Source organism: Chelonoidis abingdonii, chromosome 4 (genome assembly GCF_003597395.2).
Source record: "Chelonoidis abingdonii isolate Lonesome George chromosome 4, CheloAbing_2.0, whole genome shotgun sequence".
Taxonomy (NCBI): domain Eukaryota; kingdom Metazoa; phylum Chordata; order Testudines; family Testudinidae; genus Chelonoidis; species Chelonoidis abingdonii.
The window spans coordinates 121,717,639-121,741,696 of NC_133772.1; the positions used below are offsets into that span (position 1 = coordinate 121,717,639).

A 24,058-nucleotide genomic window follows, 5' to 3' on the forward strand; every position below is an offset into this window, starting at 1 on the left:
CAGAGAGCAACAATATCTGAAGTCTGAAGGTGCAAACAAGTCAGTGTTTATTGGGGTGAACTTCCAGCAAGCATGATTCCTGTGTCGCTGTTCCCATCCCCCCCAGCAAAACATGATTCCAATTCCCTTGTTCCCATTCCGCCCCCCTTACTTCCTGACTGACTGCAGACTCTACAGTAAAACTTGAGTTCCGCTTAGCTATACCGTAACCAATCATTTTACTGAAATTTACCTAACCAATCCTACCATATTGTAACATGATTATCTAACCAATTATATCCCACCACCTTAATTGATTTATACCCAACAAAAATTAATTATACAGCAGATAGAAACAGTCACAGATTATACAAACAATAGGGAAATGGGGACTACCGTGATAGAACAACAAAGAAATGAAGATTTCACATCCCCGCTATTGATAAGTGAGTTCTAGAGCCAGACAGGATGCTATCAAACTAAGTTTCCTTTTACATCTTCTAGGTTCTTCCCTTTCTCTGGAGGTGATAGGAATACAATCCTGTCCTGATAATGCCTAACAGCCAAATAGCACCTTATTTCAATATGACTAGTTTGGAATGTGAGGATGTGACCATACACTTCCCAGCTTATGGATGCTTCTGCTGCTTAGCCTGAGAACAGGGCCTCAGAGTGTCACAGTAAGAGAAGGCCCTTACACCAGCAGACAGTGATTTTGATTCTCTCTTTTATACCTCTATAACTAGCTCAGTGATAAGAATACACCTAAATTCTTAAAGTATAGGCCTTTGCAGACAGGTCTGACTATCTATATCCTAACACATAGCCACTGAGGTACTTCCCTGTAATACTGAAAATTTGTTGCTAAAATCCCCTGTGCAATGATGTACAAATTATTAGGGTGCCTAATCTTCCAAGGGTCTTATGGCATTGATCTTTTCCATTATTTATTTAAAATGTATACAACAGTAAATGTGCTCTCGACAGACAAATACAAATCAGAAACATACTCCAGTAATCTCTCTCAGAAAACACCAGCTTGGCCACAAAAAGATTAAAAACTAGTGCGAACTATGGCACTATGTGAATTAGTGACAAAGAGCTCAAATTTAAGTTAATATATTAACTTAGTTGATTAGTACTTTTCATTCCAGACACAAACCATAGTCATCACTTACTACAAAAATGAAATAGTGTGAAGCAACACTACCCACCAACTTAAGAGATGAATACTGTATCCAATCAAAATTGCAGTGAAAATGTATGACTCATCTGTCCAGTTAAGGCTGTTGCACAGCAATGGCAAGCACAGTAACTTTGATCTGGTAATTTTAAAAGATATACTTGACACCGGAAAGCAACAGAAATTTGCAAATTATTCACAAAAAGCAATCCCTATGAAAATATCCAGTGCTAAAATGATGACAGCAAAACCAGAGAACTGGTCTTCATGTTAAAACAAGGTGGTTCATTGTCAAAAATCAGAACACAAACTGAGTCAGTCTATCTCAAGGATCTTGCCATCCAGCCAAAGGCAAAACTTGTTCTTAAGAGCAAAAATGAGAGCATTATTTCCTGCTCCTGTCAATGTGATGCATGCCTAATCCTGTGCAATGTTCAGGAAGAATCAATAATTTTGTGTTAACCTTTATGTTCTCCTGAGGTAACTGGATTCACTACAGCTTCAAAGTTAGGGCACAGTTGCTTTAATAAAAACAGGCATAATGAAAACACAGGATGCTGCACAAACAATAATTACAAGTCCTGCTTGCCATGTGTGATCTCTACACCAGAAGTGTGTGGAAATCTTAGGAGTTTTGGAGATGAGCAACAAAAATGAAGAGGCTGGATTAACAGGCTTGCAAAGAAAGCTAAAAAGAAGTAAATACAGACAGTTCGACTCAACAATAGCTGAGAAGATGAGATGACATTTTTAGTCCATACTAACAACCTGCCAATTACCATTTGCAGGTAGAATTAAACTTTCTGCACTTTTTGCAACATTTCTATCCCTAGAATATGGAATGTTGCAAATAGAGTAATCTTGCTGCAACTTCTATGTATCAGGTTTAAACGGCACCATAGGACAATCTTCAAAAAGCAAGAAAAGTTATTGTGTGTAGTGAGATGGGGAATACAATAATTGCATGAAATTTTAAAAATTAGGTGGAGGTCTGGTAGAGTATGGAATAGTCTCCCCAGGGAAGTGGTGGAAGCCCCATCACTTGGGGCATTTAAAATTAGCCAGGATAGAACACTGGAAAGTGGACTGTAGGGAAAAGACGGTTACTCATCTTTGTAACTGTTGTTCTTCGAGATGTGTTGCTCATATCCATTCCAGTTAGGTGTGTGCGCGCGCCGCGTGCATGTTCGTCGGAAGGTTTTTACCCTAGCAACACTCGGTGGGTCGGCAGGGCGCCCCCTGGAGTGGCGCCGCTATGGCGCCGGATATATACCCCTGCCGACCCAGCCACCCTTCAGTTCCTTCTTGGCCGGCTACTCCGACAGCAGGGGAAGGAGGGCGGGTGTGTGGAATGGATATGAGCAACACATCTCGAAGAACAACAGTTACAAAGTGAGTAACCGTCTTTTCTTCTTCGAGTGCTTGCTCATATCCATTCCAGTTAGGTGATTCCCAAGCCTTATGTAGGCGGTGGGGTCGGAGTGAAATATGGCAGAATGTAAAACTGCTGAGCCAAGGCTGCAGCATCTCTTGACTGTTGAACCAGAGCATAATGCGAAGCAAGGGTATGGACCGAGGACCATGGAGCTGCGCGATAGATCTCGTGGGTAGGTACACGAGTCAGCAAGGCGGCAGATGAAGCCTGAGCCCTGGTAGAATGCATGGTGATGTGGCTTGGGGAAATGTGAGCCAAATCATAACAAGTGCGGGTGCACGTCATCACCCAAGATGAGATCCTCTGAGAGGAAACAGGTAGGCCTTTCCTTCGGTCTGGCTACTGCGACCGAGAGGTGGGGCGTGTTATAAAATGGTTTTGTCCGCTCAACACAAATGTGAGCGCTCTACAGACGTCCAGGGAGTGCAATTGTTGTCCCCATCACGTTCAGTGTGGTTAACAGGAAAGGCTGAAACCACCTTAGGGAGGAAAGCCGCGTGTGGTCATAACTGCACCTTGTCTTTGTGAACATAGTGTATGGCGGAACCAGCATAAGAGCCCTGAGCTCGAAGACTCATCTGGCCGATGTAATGGCTACGAGGTAAGCTGTTTTCCAAGACAGGTATAGCAGCGAGCAGGTCGCTAACGGGTCGAATGGAAGAGACATAAGTCTGGTTAAAAACCAGGTTGAGGTCCCAGGTTGGGGCTGGGCGGTGTACCTAAGGGTGTATGCGCTCCAAGCCCTTGAGGAACCTCGAAACCATATAGAGTGTGAGAACACAGAACGACCACCTTAGCCTGGGTGGAAAGTAGAGATGACTGCCAAGTGTACCCTCAGCGATGACACCACTAGGCCCTGCTGTTGCAGGCCAGAGGGTAGTTCGAATAGAGGGGATTGAGACCTCAGCAAGATTAAGCGTTTCGCACCTGTAGGAGAAATGCTTCCACCTGGCCAGGCATGTTGACCAGGTGGAAGGCTTCCTGCTACCCTGATAGTCACGTAGCAGCCACACCATGAGGTGAAGAGACTGCAGGTCCGGGTGGCGAAGTCTGCCGTGGAACTGAGGTATGAGGTCTGGTGGAGTGGCAGGGTAATTGGGTAGGCTATTGACAGGCCGAGCAACGTGGCCTATCAGTGCTGCCTGGACCATGCTGGAGTGATCATGATGATGCGTGCCCTGCCCCTGCGAAGTTTGAGCAGGACCCAATGAGCTGGGGGAATGGTGGGAAGGCACAAAGGCATTGGCCCTTCCATGGCATGAGGACGGCGTCCGAGATCGGTCCCAGGGAGAGACCTTGGAAGGAGCAGAACCTCGGACATTTCCTGTTCTCGCAGTAAGCGAACAGGTCCATATGTGGGAAAAATCCCCACTTCTGGCAACAGAATGCATCACATCGGGCAGGGCGATCACTCATGAGACATGGAAGACCTGCTGAGTCGAAGCGCCAAGGAGAAAGGATCCTACCAGATTTATCGAGTGGGCTATGCAAAAGTCCCAGAGATTGATGGCCTCCTGACAAAAGGAGGAGGACCATGACCCTGCCAGGTTGTTTATGTAGTACATGGCCGTTGTGTTGGCTGTAAACACTGAGACGCCACAGCCTCGCAGGTGCTGCTGGAACCCCTGGCACGCCAGGCGGACTGTTCTCATTTTTGGACATTGGTGTGGAACGCCAGCTCCCGAGAAGACCAAAGGCCTTAAGCTTGAAGGTTACTGAGGTGAGCACCTGAGCCGAGAGATGACGCATCCGTCGTCAGGGACAGTGAGGGCTGGGGCGGATGGAGCAGCATCCCCGCCCACACCAGGGAGGGAGTTAGCTACATTCTAGGGAGCCTAGGGTGCTTGAGGGGATGGTGACTATTGGGCCCCTGTCCGGGTGGTGCGCCGATTTGAGCCAAACTTGGAGAGGACAGAGGCAGAGCTTAGCGTGTTTGGTTACAAACTAGCAGGCAGCCATGGGACCCGGGAGACCGAGACAAGTGCAAACCGAGGTCGTTGGGAAAGTTTGCAGACCTCGGATGATCGGTGCCGTTGCCTGAAACCGTGGCTGTGGTAAGCAGGATCCGGCTAGCTCGGAGTCCAGGATAGCCCCTAGGAAGTCTAACCTCTGTGTGGGAACCAGCGTGGATGTTTCCATAGTGATCATCAGGCCTAGACATTGAATAGGTCCTTGACGATGCCCACACGCTGAGTGACTTGTGTCTTGGAGTCTCCTCAGATAAGCCAATCGTCCAGATACGGAAAACGCATATCCGACGTCGGCGGAGGTGGGTGGCGACTACGGCCACACACTTGGTTAATGCCTGTGGGGCTGCAGAAAGGCCAAACAGCAGGACCGTAAACTGGAAGTACCGAACGGTTGGCTAGAAAGCGGAGGTATCTCCTGTGCGGAGGGAAGATGGCAATGTGAAAGTACGCGTCCTTCATATCGAGGGCGGCATACCAGTCTCCAGGATCTAAGGACAGGATAATGGTTCCCAGGGATACCATGTGGAACTTCAACCTTATCATAAACTGGTTGAGTCCTCGTAGGTCTAGGATAGGTCTGAGACCTCCGTACGAGTTGGGGATTAGGGAATAAGGGAGTAATTGCCCCCTTCGTTCATCGGCGTCTGCACCTCTTGTAAGAGGAATTGTGCCCGAGAGGAGTCCCTGAAGAGGGACAGGGTTGGAACAAAATTGGAGGTGGTACCCATACTCCACCATGTGTAGGGACAGCGAACTGAAGTTAACTGGGACCACGCCAAGAGGAAGTAGGAGTGGGATCCCGCCTTGTAACCGGTACGCCGCCCTCGGGCGCACCTTCGAAAGTTCGTCTTTGGTCCCAGGTCGTGATTGCGAGGACCTCGATCTTGGCCCTCTAGGGGTGCTGACGGTCGTCTGCGACCACCTCAGCCACGCCGTCTGCCAAAGTCCTATCTGTGGCTAGGCACAGAGTGTGGCGGTGTGGCTGGGGATGGAAAGGCCTGCAGTAGGTCATCGCGTATGCATGCCGAGAGAAACCACATTAAGACCCTGTTGCCCTTCAGGCTTTGCAGCCTGGGGTTGATTTCCCGCAAAGAGGCCTTTACCAACAAATGGTAAGTCGTGAAAGGCCGGAGTTTGAAACCTGAAGCCATGAGATGCTCCTCATGGTAACGAGGCCTGGAGAAAGCTCTGGCCGCCTTTTTTTTTTTCCTTCCTCCAAGAGGGCAGTGAACTCTTGGCGGGAGTCATGATGGAGAAGTTCCATAAATTTATTCACCGTTATCCAGGTGTTTTATGATTATAGGGGCTAAGCAGGGCTTATTGATTGCCACGCAGGGCTATAAAGGCCCTTGCAGAATACACCTTGCGGCTGAGTAGGGTCATTCGCCTAGCCCCCTTCGATTTCAGGGCTGGCGCCTGTTGGCCATGCCGTTCCCTTTCTTAACCAACTGAGTGGCTAGTGAGCAGGAGGAGGATGGACAGACAAGTAGTCGTACCCTCCATAGAGTATCGGCATTCGCCTGGATGGTCCGAATAAACGGGTAGGGCCCCTCTAGTGGGCAACGCCGATAGAAAGTCCACTACTGGGTCCCTTACCTCCGGACCTCCTGCACCTGGAGGTCCGCATTGAGTGCTACCCTCCATAGGAGGTCCTGATGGGCTCTCAGGTTGTTGGTGGGCACACCAGAATCGCGGTCCTGAGCATAAGAGCTGTCCGCGTGGGAAGACACTGATGCGTGTCCAGGATGGCCATGGAGGTGCTGAAAAATCATGGGCAGAGTCTCTGACTCTACCAGACCTTGCCCAACTCGGCACCTGGGACCGGTACCGGAAGGCGCACCGGTACCTGGAACGAGATCCGGTACCTGCGACCAGAGCAGTGGTCCGGGAGGTCGACTGAGATCTCGAGGTTGGGAGCGGCTACGGGAGTCACAGTGCCTGTAGCGGTGCTGGGAGCCAGAACGGTGCTGAGATTATCGGGTCGGTGAACAGGACACCGACCTGTGCGGCGAGTGCGACCGGTGCCGAGGAGAGCAGCGTCGGGACTGCAAGTGGCGTCGTGGGAGCGCCGACGGGACTTGGAGCATCTGCGGGACCTGATCATGAACGGTGCCACCTGCTGCCATGCTGACAGAGGATGGTCGTATCAAGGAGGCTTGCCAAGAGACTGTATTACCCGCACCGGCGGTGCGGGGTTCAGGCAGCATCCACTCTGTTACGGCAATGAGATCCCTCGCCGTTGGAAATGTCTCCGCGTGGAGGAACAGTAAGCTTGACCACAGTGCATACCGGGGAGCTGTCAGGCCCGGATTCGACGGCCCTTGTGGGACCGGGATCGACGGTGCTGACGTCGCCAGTGCCTCAGCAGGTGTCGGTGCCGGGCGATCCGGCTTAGACAGGCTCTCTGTCTGCGGTGCAGTTTGCACAGGAGCAGTAGGAGCAGGGAGCTCGACCACGGCGTGCGCGGGGAGCAGTCAGGCACTGGATTCGACGGCCCTTGTGGGACCGGATCGACGGTGCCGACGTTGTCGGTGCCGCGGCAGGTGTCGGTGCTGGGCAATCCGACTTAGATGAGCTCTCTGGCTGCGGTGCCGTTGGACACGGAAGCAGCAGGAGCAGGAAGCTCAACCACGGCGCGTGCCGGGGAGTGGCCCAGGCACTGGATTCGACGGCCCTTGTGGGACCGGGATCGACGGTGCTGACGTCCGTCAAGCGGTGCCAGGCGATCCGACTGCACGGCTCTCTGGTGCAGTTTGGTGCCGCATGCGAGGCAGGCACCGGGTGCCGGGCGATCCGACTTAAATGAGCTCTCTGGCTGCGGTGCAGTTGGCACAGAAGCAGCAGGAGCAGGGAGCTCAACCATGGCGCGCGCCGGGGAGCTGTCGGGCACTGGCAGGAGGAGTCGTGGGCTTCCTCGACCTCAGAGAAAGGGAGCGGTGCTGAGTCAACTTCGGTGCCGGCGGGGTCCGGTGCCGAGGAGGCGCTTCTGTTCGCCGAGTAGCCAGCGCTCGGTGCAGAAGGTGGGGGGGGATGAAAGTGCCGCTTCATTTTGTTCTCTGCTTAAGCGCCTTGCAAATGGGGCACTTAGCTGTGAAATGCGATCCCCCGAGGCACCGTACACAGGAGTCGTGTGGAACCCCTGTCAGCAACGGCCTGAGGCAGGCCAAGCACGGTCTAAGAACGGGTGAGCCGGGCATGGGCTCTGGCACCGGTTGCGGGGAAGGGGCTACTCCCCGAACCCCACTATTATTAAACTAACTATGCTAGTAAAGAAAAAACGCATAAGTATACACAAGAACTACGAGTAGCTAGGGAAGTGGAGGTCAGCTAAGCTGCGCTCCACTGTTCCAACTACCGACATGGGCGGTAAGAAGGAACTGAAGGGCGGCTGGGTCGGCAGGGGTATATATCCGGCGCCATAGCGGCGCCACTCCAGGGGGCGCCCTGCCGACCCACCGAGTGTTGCTAGGGTAAAAATCTTCCGATGAACGTGCACGCGGCGCGCATACACCTAACTGGAATGGATATGAGCAAGCACTCGAAGAAGAACAATCTCGTATTGGCCGGGAGATTAACTTGAATCCAACAAGGTGAAGGGGGCTGCTGACATGGGATCTGGGCTGGTGCTGTGAATAGAAGGGGGTCTTTCTTCCTCTCCTTGTTCACACTGCACTCAGCTCCAGGGCAACACCATTCTGAGAGGCTGTGAAACCAGCTCTTCAGCTCCTTGAAGCATGAAATATCCCCTGTCCTGAAGCAGAGCACAGTGTGGATGCTGCAGAAAGAAGGCTGAAAAAGGAAGAGTACAGAGATGCAAGTTGCTTTTTCCCTTTTCCGCCCCAGAGAGTTTGCTGCTCTCATCTGGTATGCTGACACCTGCCAGGTACCCATTCTTGAACCGCTTCCAAATCACACCCCACCAGTTGAAAACTACTGGACTTCATGATCAACTAGGTCTTCTCTAACATGTAAGCATCTACATTCTCTTTTCTACTCCCCACGGGATGGAAATGACCAGGAACTAGAAAGATAGATCACCTAACAAAATAGTTTCTGTGAATATTTGCTCAGATTTTTAAATGTAGGCACTTTGTGCTCCTTGTGTGTTCACTTCCCAAGGAGCCAAGTTTATTTGTGAAAAGCGTATTTTAAAGTCACGTACTTGAGTGTTCACTGAATACCAGGGTACAAAATATACAAGAATGACAGAGTACGTCATGCTGGTAGGGGAGTGGTACTAAGTCATGGAATCAAATATGCTGAAAATCTTAAATGAATCAAACTGTGCCAAAGAATCTCTACAGAGGGAAATTCCATGCTTGACTAAGAGTATAGCAGTAGGAATATATCATCAAACACCTGACCAGGATGGTGACAGTGACAGTGATTGCAAAATGCTTCAGGAGGCTAGAGAGGGCACAAATCCAGAAAACACAATAATAATTAATAATTTCAACTACCCTCATATTGACTGGGAATGTGTCACCTCAGGACAGGATACAAAAATAAAATTTCTAGACACCACTGATGACTGCTTGGAGCAGCTAGTCCTGGAACCCACAAGGGGAGAGGCAAGTCTTGATTTAGTCCTAAGTGGGGCACAGGATCAGGTCCAAGAGGTGCATATAGCTGAACCGCTCAGTAATAGCATAATTAAGGCTACGATTTAATCATGGGTATTTTTAGTAAAAATCATGGACAGATCACGGCAATAAACAAAAATTCACAGCCTGTGACCTGTCCATGACTTATAGTGTAAATACCCCTGACTAAATCTTGGGGGGAGCTGGGTGCTGCTGCAGGGGGGAAGGGGCACCCCCCAGGGCCAACTGCCCAAGGCCGCTTGAGCAGTGGGTGGTGCAGCTGGCCTGGGGCTGCTCCAGCAGTGGCCAGTGTGGCTGTCCCAAGGGCCACCTGAGCAGCTGCTGTAGAAGTCACTGAGGTTGCAGAGAATTATGGTATCCGTGACTTCCTCAACCTCGGTGACAGACCATAATGTAATTAAACTTAGCATCCTCATGGGGGAAGTGGGAATACCAAAAACAACACACACACCACAGTAACATTTGACTTAAAAAAGGGGAATGACACATGAATGAGGATGCTAGTTAGACAGAAATTAAAAAGCAGTCACAAGGGTAAAATGCCTGCAAGCAACACAGACTATTTAAAAACACCGTAATAGAAGCTCAGACTAAATGTATACCCCAATTCAAAAAAAGCCAGCAGTGCAAAGTAATGCCACCATAGCTAAACAACAGAGTAATGGAGGCCATTAGAGGCAAAAAAGCATCTTTTAAAATTAAGGCAAATCCTAATGAGGAAAATACGAAGGGGCATAAACTCTGGCAAGCAAAATGTAAAAGTATAATAAGGGAGGCTAAGAAAGAAGTTGAGAAGCAACTTTCTAAAGATGCAAAAACCAGCAGTAAATTTTTTTTTAAGTACATCAGAAGCAGGAAGCCTACCAAACAGGCAGTGGGGCTACCAGTTGACAAAGGTGTTAAAGGAGCACTCAGGGTAGACAAAGGCATTGCAAAGTAGTTAAATCAATTCTTTGCATTGGTGTTCACTACAGAGAACATGATGGAGATACTCACGTCAGAGCTATTCTTTTTAGGAGACAAATGTGAAATACTGTCCCAAATTGATGCGCCAGTAGAAGAGGTTTTAGAACAAACCGATGAACTAAAAAGTAATAAGTCACAAGGACCAGATGGTATTCACCCAAGAGTTCTGACAGAACTCAAACATGCAATTGCAGAACTAACTGTAAAATGTAACATAACAAAAGAAGCTAAATGAATTCTTTGCATCAGTCTTCACAGAGGATGTGAGAGAGATTCCCACAGTTGAGCCGCTCTTTTTAGGTGAAAAATCTGAGGAACTGTCCCAGATTGAGCTGTCAATAGAGGAGGTTTGAGAACAAATTGATTAATTGTAGTAAGTTACCAGAATCAGATGGTATTCACCCTTAGCTCTGAAGAAACTCAAATAAGAAATTGAAGAACTACTAACTGGGGTATGTAACTGGTCACTTAAATCAGCCTCTGTACCAGATGACTGGAGGATAGCTAATGTGACACTAATTTTTAAAAAAGACTCCAAAGGTAATCCTGGCAGTTCCAGGCCAGTAAACCTAGCTTCAGTACCAGGCAAACTGGCTAAAAATATAGTAAAGAACAGAATTATCTGACACATAGATGAACTCAGTTTGTTGGGGAAGAGTCAAAATGGCTTTTGTAAAGGGAAATCATGCCTAGCCAATGTACTAGAATTTTTTGAGGGGGTCAACAGGCATGTGGACAAGGGTGAGCCAGTGGATACAGTGTATTTGGACTTTCAGAAAGCCTTTGACAAGGTCCCTCACCACACGCTCATAAGCAAAGTAAGTAGTCATGGGATAAGACGGAGTCGCTCTATTAAATTAATGGACAGCAGATTTAATACAAAAAAGATGAAGTACTTCTTCACACAACGCACGGTCAACGTGTGAAACTCATTTCTCTGCCTTGTGGTGGAGGCCAGAAGTATAACTGGGTTTAAAAAAAAAAAAAAATTAACTTGAGTAAATTCATGGAAGATCTCAATGGCTACTAGCATAGATGGTCAGGGACACAATCCCATACTCAGCGCAACTCTAAACCTTTGACTACAAGAGGTTGAGAGTGAAGGACAGAGTTGGTTCACTCCATAATTGCCCTGTTTGTACACTCTTCCTGAAGCTCTGCTACAGGCAACGATCAGAGATAGTATACTGGGCAAAATGGACTATGGTCTGACCCAGTATGGAAGCTTTTACATTCTTAACTTTGGATTCACATACCCGGGCATTTGTCCCAGAAGTGCTTGTTCAGTAACCCAATCTGAGAACAGAACCACCACCAAAAGGCTTATCTGAGACAAAAACACTGAATATTCACAAAGATGAGTTTGTGATCAGTCCACAGAAGTAAAAATCTTGCATCAGCAAATCTGCCAAACATTTTTTAAAAAGTTACCTTTGAATATCATCAAATGTATCTGAATATCCTAAGATGCTTCCTGAAGATGTTCTTCAAGCAGAAAGAGAAGCTAAATTTGTCAGCTAATTTATTCATTGTGAATCATTCACTCATCTCTAACCAGAACACTTAAAGCTCTGCTTAAAAATGTTGAAATACCCACCTATAAAATCTTTTTGCTCTGGCTACTGCTACATACATCTCTCAGATTAATGGCAATTGTAGCCATTTGCTTTTTCATAATTATTAAATATATATCATAAATAAAGGTTTAAAAGGTACAGTGCAATTGTCTGAGCAAAGGGCACACTATGTATGGAAATGAGATGGTCGAGTTCAGGATCCTGACAAAAGGAAGGAAGGAGAGCAGCAGAATACAGACCCTGGACTTCAGAAAAGCAGACTGACTCCCTCAGGGAACTGATGGGCAGGATCCTCTGGAAGCTAGTATGAGGGGGAAAGGAGTCCAGAAGAGCTGGCTGTATTTTAAAGAAGCCTTGCTGAGGGCACAGGAACAAACCATCCCAATGTGCAGAAAGAATAGCAAATACGGCAGGCGAACAGCTTGGCTTAACAGAGAAATCTTCACTGAGCTTAAACACAAAAAGGAAATGTACAAGAAGCAGAAATTTGGACAGATGACTAGGGAGGAGTATAAAGATATTGCTTGAGCATGCAGGGGTATAATCAGGAAGGCCAAAGCACAACTGGAGTTGCAGCTAGCAAGAGATGTGAAGGGCAACAAGAAGGGTTTCTACAGGTACGTTAGCAACAATAACAGGCATGTTAGGTGGTGGTCAGGGAAAGTGTGGGACGCAACCTAGTGACAGATGATGCGGAAAAAGCTGAAGTACTCAATGCTTTTTTTTTGCCTTGGTCTTCACAAACAAGGTCAACTCCCAGACTGCTGCACTGGGCAGCACAGTATGGGGAGGTGGTGAGCAGCCCTCAGTGGTGAAAGAACAGGTTAAAGACTATTTAGAAAAGCTGGACATGCACAAGTCCATGGGGCTGGACGTAATGCTTCTGAGGAAGTTGGTTTATGTGATTGCAGAGCCAATGACCATTATCTTTGAAAACTTGTGATGATCGGTGGAGGTGGAGGTCCTGGACGATTAGAAAAAGGCAAATGTAGTGCCCATATTTTTAAAAGGGAAGGAGGAGAACCCGGGGAACTACAGACCCATCAACCTCACCTCAGTCCCCAGAAAAGTCATGGAGCAGGTCCTCAAGGAACCCATTTTGAAGCACTTGGAGGAGAGGAAGGTGATCAGGAACAGTCAATATGGATTCACCAAGGGAAAGTCATGCCTGAGCAACCTGATTGCCTTCTATGATGAGAACTGGCTCTGTGGATATGGGGAAAACGGTGGGCGTGATATACTTTGACTTTGGCAAAGCTTTTGATATGATCTCCTACAGCATTCTTGCCAGCAAGCTGAAGTAGCACGGACTGGAAGAATAGACTATAAAGTGAATAGAAAGCTGGCTATGTTGCATTCAGCAAGCCAAAACAGATGGAAATACAATGAAACCCCTTGAAACACCATCTGAGAACACAGAATGCTTACTAGAAACATCTTAAGAAAACTTTCTAGTGCAACAGTGCATTTCTCTTGGCAGTCCCTGGAACTCTAAGCAGAGATCCAGCCATGCTGCTTGCCCCTGGTTTGGGTGTATGGAGGGAAAGAAGGGTACCTTACCATATGTCCTTTTTTCTAAGCTCAGCGTGTTGAAAGATCAATTCTATATACATGTAAGATCTCATGCACATAAATGATTTATTCACTACTGAAGTGCAGCCCCCTTGGCAGTACAGTGCACCAGCTCTTTATTGGTGCACAACAACACTGCACAATTGAACAATCAGGTCACTAGTTTAGCAGATCTTGTATGTATTTGTATTACCACATTGAGATCACAGACTAGTTAACTACAGTAAATAGGAGACACAAGATAGGTGAGATAATATCTTTTATGGGACCAGTTTCTGTTGGTGAAAGAGACAAGCTTTTGAGCTACACAGAGCTCTTCCCTCCTCCCCCAAAATGACTCACACTCCCCCAAAATGACTCACTTTACAGTGAGGTTGTCATAGCCCAGAAGGACAACTCCACACGTCCTATATCTGTTCAAGTGACAAATCACATACTCATTGTACTGGCAGGAGGCATCTTAACACACATCATAGTCACAGCTTCCATGGGCAGGCAATGCACCTGGGCAATCATCTAAAAGAGGCGTTTGCTTTCGTTAAACACTATCTTCAACTTTCTTGGTCGCTGCCATTTCCTAATTAACTACCCCAAATATATAAATGGAGAATCTCAGTCATACTGACAGCCGTGGAGACTGATATCTTTGTATTTACAGGCCAGGTACTACATAATATGATTAAAATTCAATAAACAGCAAACAAAAATATACAGCAAAAACACCATAGATCTCAAAGTGCTTTACAAAGGAGGTCAGGATCGTTATCCCTGTGAGGCTCAGTCAGGGGAAGTCACTTCCCCTAGGTCACAGAAAACCAGCAGCAGAGCTAATAATTGAACCGTGTGCGCCTGATTCCCAGTCCAGTACACGCTCTCTTAGGATACACTGCCTCCCAGATCTTGTTAGCTGAACGTTCAAAGCCCACCCTCTGAATTCCCACTCTATAGAATATAAATGGTTTGGGTTCATCTAGTCTCAGGCAAAGATTTAGAGAAACAGATATTTTGGGAAGAAGAAAAAAAAAAAAAAAAAAGACTTTCCAGACAAACAATCAGTGTTGATGAGACCTTCATATGAAATCCACACAATCCAGAATCACAGATGGCAAAGCAAACTACATCCAGAAAAGTTCTGCTAGGTTCCCTTCTTAGTAATGAGAGCAAAATGATTATTCGCTGTTACTAAGAACCACTGGTTCAAGTACCTTTTTGCTTACCTAGGAATAGGAGATACATGGCAGATGACTTCCAAAATGACTACACAGAAGAAAAACACTGTGGAAACATCTTTTTCCCTTGGCTCTGTGCAACAGAAACAGTGACATAGTAGTTCTGAAAAGGTTCTTCCCATTTACCCACTACATGGCCAGCAGTTTAATCTCCAGCAGTCAGTTCCAGTTCATTAAAGCTCCAGTTTGCCATTATGTCTTCCAAGCACAGTTTATCACACAGATGTGCAGCTACATATTTTAAATCCAAAGCAGTGTGGGACATTTATGGTACTGAAAAGAAAGCACTGCATACTCTAGCTCATAAGCACTTTTCTCAGTGAAAAGGCCTATTTGAAGAGGAAAGTACAGTCGTGTTGTGGGCAGTGCCGGCTTCAGGCACCAGCCCAGCAAGCAGGTGCTTGGGGTGACCAATGGAGAGGAGCAGCACGTCTGGCAATTCGGTGGCGGGTTCCTCACTCCCTGTCGGAGGGAAAGACCAGCAGCCGAATTGCCGCCGAAGACTGAAACAGCGGTGGTAGAGCTGATCCCGATCGCGGCTTTTCTTTTTTTCTCCTCTTCTGCTTCTTGGGGCAACAAACCCTGGAGCCGGCCCTGGTTGTGGGACTAAAATTAACTTGATAGTATATCCAATTCCATGGGGAAGGTGAAAATTTGGCTTAGGATGAATTTCCCACAGTAGGCTAGATTCTCAGCTGGTGTAAATCAATGTTGCTAATAGAGCTACATCAATTCACACCATCTGAGAATCTGATCCTGTATCTTCAGGCTCTTATACCGAATAGAGAGGGGTGGGTTTTAAACTGGACTATGGCAATGAATCTTACTAAATTAACTAACTGACCAGTCACAGAATCAGATATTATTTCTCCTCAGTCTTTTACCCCTCACATTCTCCGTCCCCCTTACCCCTAAACAGTCCTCCTCAAACTTCCTCCAGCTCCCTACAACTCTTGAACTTTTGCAGTTGTCTGTCCAGGCTCCTGATTTTCAATGGCTCATAATTTGAGCAGGTTACCAAGACCAGGGGAACCCCCCTGCCAAATTTCTAGACCCTCCTTTCTCCTCCCACCACAGCCTATTTTACTGTGATTTCAGGATTGCAGAGGAGCATTTTGGAGTAGAGGTGCTGTATGATGATGGTTCCCCCACCTCTGCTTCTCTTAGCTTCAGGCACTTGAAGCTTCCCAATACTGCAAACACGGCTGAATAAGCACTAGGTTCTGTAGGTCCATGCCCTAAGAACCTGGCTCAGTGAGCAGTATGGGAGCATCCTTAAAATGCACAAGAATCTAGTCCGCTGCACCAGGCACCTCTGCTTCAGAAAAGGGAGAAATCAAAGAGGAATCAGGTGCAGCTGTGAGGCTGCAGAGAAAGTGAAGGGTTAAAATCAATGTGCTCTTTATACAGATTGTGCCAGCTCTTTTTGAGACCCAAAGTCCAGAGTTTTGTTAAGCAACCAGAGGCCTAGCAAATAGTGATTAGTTAAGAGAAAGTTGGGGTAAACAAGATAACATGCCTTTACTAAGATATGCTTGGTCAGTAGAAATGCCAGATGTTGGAGCAGCAACTGAATAATTTGTTCAATCTGAAACATCAGATGAAACATAAGGATCCCTGTTCCTATTGTGTCAGTCTCTCCTGTAGGGAACGTTCTTCCCACAGATCCAACCTTGAGTTTATGAAAAGTTGGCACGTCAGTATAAGATATGGCATCCTTCCACCTCCCTTCCCAGGGACCAGTGCCTGCCTTAAGACATAAAGGGGACAATCTTTATTGTCACATACTTTCACTGTTTCTTTGCTTCAACCCCTAGGAATGTACCTCTTGGACAGTCAGAGGAGTTGTTCCATTCCTATGGACCCCAAATCAAAATTCAACATAGATATTTTATGCTAATTACATTTTATCAAAGTATTAATTAAATGTTAACTTGCTAATTTGAGACCATGGGCGGAGACATTATGTAACCTTTTAACCATTGGCTAATGTGCTATTTTGTCTTGCTGCAAAACCTATCCCGGGGTGTGGAACTGCCTACCCTGTCACTTCCCTCCGCCCATGGACAATCTATATATTTTATTGTAATCAATCGATTGACAGTGTCTCTGAACCTAATAAACAAGGTGACACTCTGCCAGCGCTGTATGTAATAAACTCCTATGCTTGACCTCACACAGTGTAGATTTATGTCCTTCAGAAAGGAGACTGCCCAGCCATCTCTCCCCACTCCAAGTTCCTCCCCCATAGGGCTGGGGTCAGTACCTGCGTGAGAGGTCCAGCCTGCTGCCATTGCTGCTGCTCCCATTCTTCAGACAGGGAGGTGGGACAAAGCTTTCCTCACCCTGGATCCTGTTTTTTCCAGCTGGGGTCTTCCTCCTGTCAGACCTACTATTACCACTGCTCCATGTCTGCTAATGGGCTGAGGGAAGACGAGGAATCTGGCTTAATACTCCATTGCTAGTACTCCAGTTCTTCAGCAAGCCTAGGGCACCCTCCGGTACTACAAGGGGAGGAACAGAGCCTGGCTCACTGATACAGATCAAGACAATGAGGTATGAGAACAATGGATTCTGCATGGCGAAGGAGCAGGGACCGATATAAGGATGATGCCAAACTTTCCTTTTATATGCCTGAGGATGACTTGTCTTACAGAGGTCCTGCAAAGGAATTTGTAAACACAGCTTGTGCGCTCTCTTGCTGCTTTGTGATGGATAAAGATGACCTGAAAGATTTAAAAATAAAAAATCTGCTTAAAAAAACCAAACCTTAGAAATGTCAGGAATATACAGTCCAATTCTCCTGCTTTTGCTGCAGAACTTGTTGGGTGGCTTAGAGATGCTCTAACCCCTTACTCAAAGGGTCAGGGATGTGGAAAAAGGACACTTCCAGAAACTGGGTAGACATGTAATATTTCTGGGACCCATCTTTTTTCCCTCCGGCTAGGCTGACATTGATCCCAGGCAAAATCATGGAAAGACTGAGACGGGGTGCAATCAGTAACAAATTAAAGGATGGTAGTGTAGTTGATGACAATCAGCATGGTTTTACTGAAAACTAAGTCCTATGACACATAGCTGATTTTTCTTGATGAAATTACAAGGCTGAATAATAAAAAGTAATTCTGAACATGGCATGCTTAAAGACTTCTGTAAGATATTTGACTTAGAACCGCACAACATTCTGATTAAAAAATTAACAATATAAAGAATAGCAATGGAACATAGCCCATGAAATGGATTACATACTGACAAATCTAAAAAAGTAAATTGTAAAATGGGAAACCATATCTAAGAAGCTATTTCAGGTGGGTTCCTGCAGGAATATGTTCTTGGCCCAATGCCATCCAATATATTTATCAGTAATCTCAAAGGAAATATAAAACCATTGCTGCTAAAGATGACACTAAAATTGGTGAAATGGTAACGAAGGACAGGTGAGTTTTACAAAGCAATCTGGATCACATAATAAGATGAGCTCACTTGAACATGTGTTTTAATACAGCCAAACTACAAGGAACACAGAACGTAGGTCACATTTACAGAATGAGGAACTGTATCTTGGAAAGCGGTGACTCTGAAATAAATTTAGGGTCATGGTGCCTAACCAACTGAACATGAGCTACTAGGTTGAAGCTGGGTTAAGAGGGCTAACTCAGACATCTAAGCAGGGGAAATATGTATGAATAAGGAATGGCATTACATCTGCATACAGCATTGTACAGTAAGTTCATGGAATTGGGGGCCAGCCAGCTAGTACCACTGCTCTTATTGTACAAGTGTGGAGAAAAGGGTCTGGGAAAATGGGCCTGCACCCACCAGCCCCAACCTGCTTACACTTCTCTGAGGGTGGAGTGGAGTCAATGACTTGCTCTTATGCATGCGAAATGAGACCCATGAAACCACACAAACGTTCTAGCTCTGGTGCTGGGAGAGGAGGGGGCAGGGTAAAGTGAGCTAGGAGGAGAGAAAATGGACAAGTGCGAGCAAGAGGATCAGAGTAGGGAGAGAGGTGGAGAATAATATAGAGCAGGAGCTTCACGGACTTCCCCATCCCATGCGAGAAAAAGCAAAGCAGAAACAGACCTCCAAGGGTGGGCAGAGCCTAGGCATGCCAGATCCTCTTCCACAGTCCTACCATTAGCCACATCTCAAAGGGGAACAGAGAATGAGTGACTCAATTTTTGACCCACCAAAGAAACAGAATAGTTAGAGTCTGACCTCTTTCTTCACCTACCACCCAGTAACAAGCTGCTAGCTCTCATTTGAGTGTTCCTGCCATCTCTCAGACTCACATGAAACTGGGATTTAGAAGTAATGGGTTTTTTAAAAAGAAAAATATCATTGAATCCATTAATGTTGAAACAAAAATGTGGCCATACTTACACTTAATCAGAGCGATAATATGAGGCTAAATTTACTAAGTAAAGCAATTTTAGATCTTCAGTAAAAGCTGCTACGGAAGTATTAGAAAATTTAAGAATATAGTCAAACATTTGCAAATTCCCTACTACATTCAAAATAAGTACACAAATGGATAAATGAATTACTATGCAAACTAAAATGGACTTAACAGCCTGTGCTGCAATGCCAACAGATCTCATCAGCTGACCAGGGTTGGGCTCGACAGGAGCCCTCCGTAGGGTCTCTTATTGCTGCAGAGATAAGTATAAGTGATTGACTAGCTCGCACTCTTCCTTCAGAGTCAATACAAAACCAATACCCCATATGATATTGAAGGGCTCTGCTGTTAGAGGTAGTTTCTTTCACAGATGAAAACTCAGATCCTCATCACTTCCAGTCTTAACAACAGGATGCGAAATCCAGTGTCTTGTTCATATTTTAGCACTTTCTATGTAACCAAATTCCCTATTTATTTTTACCTGAACATAGTAACACTACACATCTGTTTATAGTGGTAAGTGGAAAAAACATGTTATGTACTGTTAAACAGTTGCCATATTCCATCTTATATCAGTGGCAAGTAGCCTGTAAAAGTACAGAGTTGCTATAAACAGTCTTATGTCGTGAGAAGGAGCACCTCAAAACAGAATTACCATTTATTTCTCTCATGACAATTACTCAGTGTATGTTGGGAGCACAGGGAAGTTAAATATAATAGCTTGCATATTAAAAACAAAAAAATTTGCTGCTAGAAAATATCTAGCTATTAAAAATAAAGATGAATACATTTTCCTCACCAAAATGAACATTTATAAAATAAAAAATCCAAGTTCCAACTAGATTAAAATATTTAAGTATGTTATAATAAATATTTACATTAGAATTGTCATATTATTACACATACAAAGACAAAACTGATACCTTATCAAACAAATTTTGGCATTTAACAGTTTATCAACTGAGCTAATTGTTGTTCTGGTAATTTTTTTTCAAGAGTTTTACTTATCTTCTTGTTTTGTACAGAGAGCAAAATACTAGAACATAGGTGGATATTTATATATACATCCACACCAAGCAGGACATATTTAGCCTGTTGACAGTAGCAGATTGTAAAAGGTACATTTGGCAGATGTTTACTTCCTTTGCTGCCTAGCAAATTGTAGTAGGCATGTCTTGACATTCCACTGAATTGAAGGGAACGGCTGTATTAAACTGTAGCATATGAGTTGTAGGTGGGGTCCAACAGCAAATTAATTATCAGTAAGTATCATTTTGTGGATTTTGCTTTCCGGAAAAAAAGATGTATTTACATGTGTAAAGCAGCCCACTACAAGACGTGGAACAAATTCTAAGATATTTACAGCTAGTAGTGCGGCATAGGAATAGCAAAGTTTTTAATAAATTATTCTTAGTAAGAAAAATATGTGCATAGTCCATTGAAGTCCCAGTCAAAGATAATAGTTGAAGACAGACTTTTGGACATCAACATTCCCTTTTTTTAGATTTGCTTTTTCTTTTTTTTTGTTGTTCTTGCACCATCTTTTTTTTAATCTTCCAGTAGCAATTCCAGTTCTTCTATAGGTACCCTTACTCTCAATTCTTTTTCAGTCATTAGATCTAGGATCTCTTGCAGCTGATCTGGAAAATACTCTATTGCATCCATATACAGCACCTATGAATACAATTTAAAAAAAAACACCACATTTACTCAGCCATCTTTCTGTTCAAGAAAGAGGGGCTAGACAGAGAAGAGTACATACAACTAGCAGATGCAACCAGCATTTCAGCATACATAGAAGAAAGAATCAAGATAGAGTGGCAATCCTGTAGTCAGGGGTATGGACTATAAATGACTAGGTCTCTTCTGTTTCTAAAACTATATTTATTTTGTTCAGCAACCAAATGTAGGGTCTGAAATGTGCTGAAGTTCTTGAAGCTCCTTTTAATTTCAATGGGAGTCATGGGTGCTTGCCAATTTATTTATTTTCTGCTATTCTCTGAATTCCTTCTAATTTGTCTTCTACATATTTCTGCTACTGAAGTGCTCAGAATTAAACCCGGTTCTCACAACACCATCTCTCCAGGGAGGGGGATCGTCTCCATGCTTTATACAATACAATTCCTCAACTTATGAAACTGAAAACTCCACTGGCCACTTTATTTATTTATTGTTTGCCCTACAAACTCACCTCTCATTTGGAGTCAATCCCTAGTATCTTTTGACAGTAAGAGTTCCCTCAGTTTTCATTCTTTTTCCACATATGTATCATAGCTAATTACATCCTAAACTTTTCAAACTTATTTCTAAATATAAAAATCTTCATTTCTTGATAACCAATTTAAATTTAAAGAACAAAACACTTACCTTTGCCCAGGGACAGTTCTGAAGGGCTTTATAAAACAGTCCTTTGCTCCTTTCTTTATTTCCTAGAGAAAACTGTGAGGGGGAAAAAATCCATATTTCAGATAAATTGTGGCGGCTGAAGTGATATTTTGTGTCTTCTTAGAAGCAGAGACACTACCACGCAAAAGTTCAGACAGAGTTTCCCTGGTGAGGAGTCCTTTATGAACAGATTGTATAATAGGTATATATGTAATATGGCATATTATATTAATGGACTATGATATGAGCAATGCCTTTATAAATTAGAAGTTGGCCCTTCGTAACTCACAAATGGTGGAGTGAAACAGAAACACATCAAATGACAGAAGGAACCTGTTTGATTTTTCACTTGCAGGACAGCACTCCTCTAATATCACAGTCAAAGGTTAGCATTAAGCAAGAACACAACTCCTAGCATGGAAGACCAAGGCTCCAAGGCAAGTACATTAGCAACTGAGCTATATTACCTTTTCCTGTTAATCTCGAAATACTGTGTCATCTTAACTTTTCTCTCTCCTTAAAAAACTAGAATATCTAATTGTTCCATTTCCAGAGTTTCCTCAATTCTAAATTTGCTAAGAAGTGCCCCCCATTTGTCCATACAATGTTAGTATACCACTATTTGTATGCAAGTAATAATATTTACATGCACAACAATATTTGCATTTTATAAAGAGGTTACATGGGCAAATTCTATCACCTGCTTACAAAAGCAATAAGCCCACAAAAAATGTGTGTAGCAATGATAATACACATAGTTTCACACAAAGAGCAGGAGAAAGGGTTGAGGTCTTCTTGAAAATGTAGACTCTTTTGTTTGCAAAAATTAACTTTGCATCTGTGAGAAATTTGGCTAAATTTATAAATTCTGTATGAGATTATGAGCCCTCTATCTTTAGCAGACTGCAAAGACAATTTTGAATATCTGGGAGTAGATGTTTCCTCTGTTGTACTTTTGCCTCCATAATGGACAAAAATCCCAAGGGGAGTGATACAGGGCTGAATAAGGTTCATTAACTCGGGATGGTCCTCTATTAAAATAGAAATATAATTGACAACAGATTGACAAACCACTTCTGGGTGGGAGCCTCAGGAGAGCACCTGGCAACAAAGTCACCTGGTAAGGATTTGAGGTCACCTGACAGAGACTAAACAGTAATTAAAAGGGCAGGAGTTGAGTGATTTGAGATCTTTAGCCACTTTCACCAAGTACCCACACCTACTGTAAGCGCCAACAAAAAAACCTTGCTGGAACTGGAGGAGAGCAAATTGGCCCAGTTTTATCGCACATCATCTTTACTGAAGAATCTTATATGCTATTTACAAGAGCCATTTATAAAGCTTTCATCACCTCAATTCCAAGAGGTTGTTATAATGTCCTACATTCTCTATCTAGATAAGGAGCATGCAAAACTCCTCAATCAGTATGAAGAAAGTCGTGATCCAGACATCACCATACATCTTGAGACAGCTTGAATATTTCTAGAAGAGATGAGAGCAGGTTAACATGGAACTAAACACCTCAAGATCCAGCCACAAAGCCAGGGCATTAATCGGAAAACTTGGTGCTGCTCAGCAACCTCCAGCATAGTGCCCAGTCTCTCCAAACTACACTGCTACCCACCTGATAAATGCTGCAAAGGCAGATAAGGACAAAACATTTGAAGGAGAGATGAAGAAATAATGATGGCACTAGAAACAGTGAATACCTAGAACTGAAGACTTCAGCCATTTGCCACAGATTAAACAGAAAGGGCGATCAAAACACTGAAAACACATGAAGCTAAGGGTTTGGTAATATCTCATCTGAATTTCTGAAGAGCCAGGGAAAAACTAGAAAACACTGAGTAGCCATTTTGCTATCAAGAGTCATCTAGAAGAGACATCTAGAATTAGATGTAAGAGTCATCTAGAAGAATAAAAAGCCTAAGAGCTTGCACAGGACCAAACGTAATAAATAGTCTTGCCAAAACCTGAGAAAGACAATCAAGTTGCAGCATATTACCACAACCTGATCTCTTTGTTAAGATTTGTGTTCAAATTACTTGAAAGGCTTATCCTTCAGAGAATTGCTCCCACCCCTTATCCCGAGTGTAGATCAAACAGGTTTCAGACCAAACCACAATTACTTGTGGTCAAGTGCTGGCACTTCCTGCCTACATCAAGAATGGCTTCCAGACCAGGCAGAAGACAGGTGCAGTATTCCTAGACCTTGCTGCTGCATATAGCGCAATCTGGCATATAGGCTTAAGGTGCAAAGTGTCATTGGTCCTACCGTGACAGGCTGTCAGAGGTGTGGAACTGCTGCTAAAAGGCCGCCAAAACAATGGTATACCTTAGGGCTCAGTTCTAGCACTGACACTTTTCAGCCTCTTCACAAATGACCTTCCCTACACCACAGCCAGGCCTTTTATCTATGCAGACAACATCTGTCTGGCAGTGCAGGACCAGTATTTCAGTCACCTAGACAAAGTCTTCCATGCAGATATGAGAAAGTTGGCCCACTACTCTAAAAAATGGAGACTCAAAGTAAGTGTCAAAGACCGTATCCAGCTGTTTGCGTCTAAAACACACAAGGCCAACGAACAGCTCAACATCTTCCTGAATGGACTCAGACTGGACAACGACCTAATGTCTGTGTATCTAGACGTCACACTGGGCCACACCTGGATATGTAAGAAATACCTTACCAAGACCTCACTGCAAATAGAGACAAGAAACGTCCTGATCAGCCAGCTATCTGGTTCAACTAGGGA

The 24,058-nt window shown here is 44.7% G+C and overlaps 1 protein-coding gene across 4 annotated transcripts in view; it reads right to left on the reverse strand.

The window, feature by feature from the left end:
• Positions 1-19,760: 19,760 nt before the first annotated feature.
• NRDE2 (NRDE-2, necessary for RNA interference, domain containing) overlaps positions 19,761-24,058 on the reverse strand; it is a 70,275-nt gene continuing 65,977 nt past the window's right edge. For 3 of the 4 annotated variants that reach the window (XM_075065633.1, XM_032784421.2, XM_075065636.1), the window contains 2 exons: positions 21,285-21,356; positions 19,761-20,591 (listed from right to left, as the gene is read on the reverse strand). In XM_075065633.1, the coding sequence (XP_074921734.1) occupies positions 20,466-20,591; positions 21,285-21,356 (198 nt within the window). In that variant the 3' untranslated portion in view covers positions 19,761-20,465. Of the gene's footprint in view, positions 20,592-21,282; positions 21,357-24,058 lie in introns of those variants that run through there. The other variant, XR_012655828.1, reaches the window with a different exon arrangement.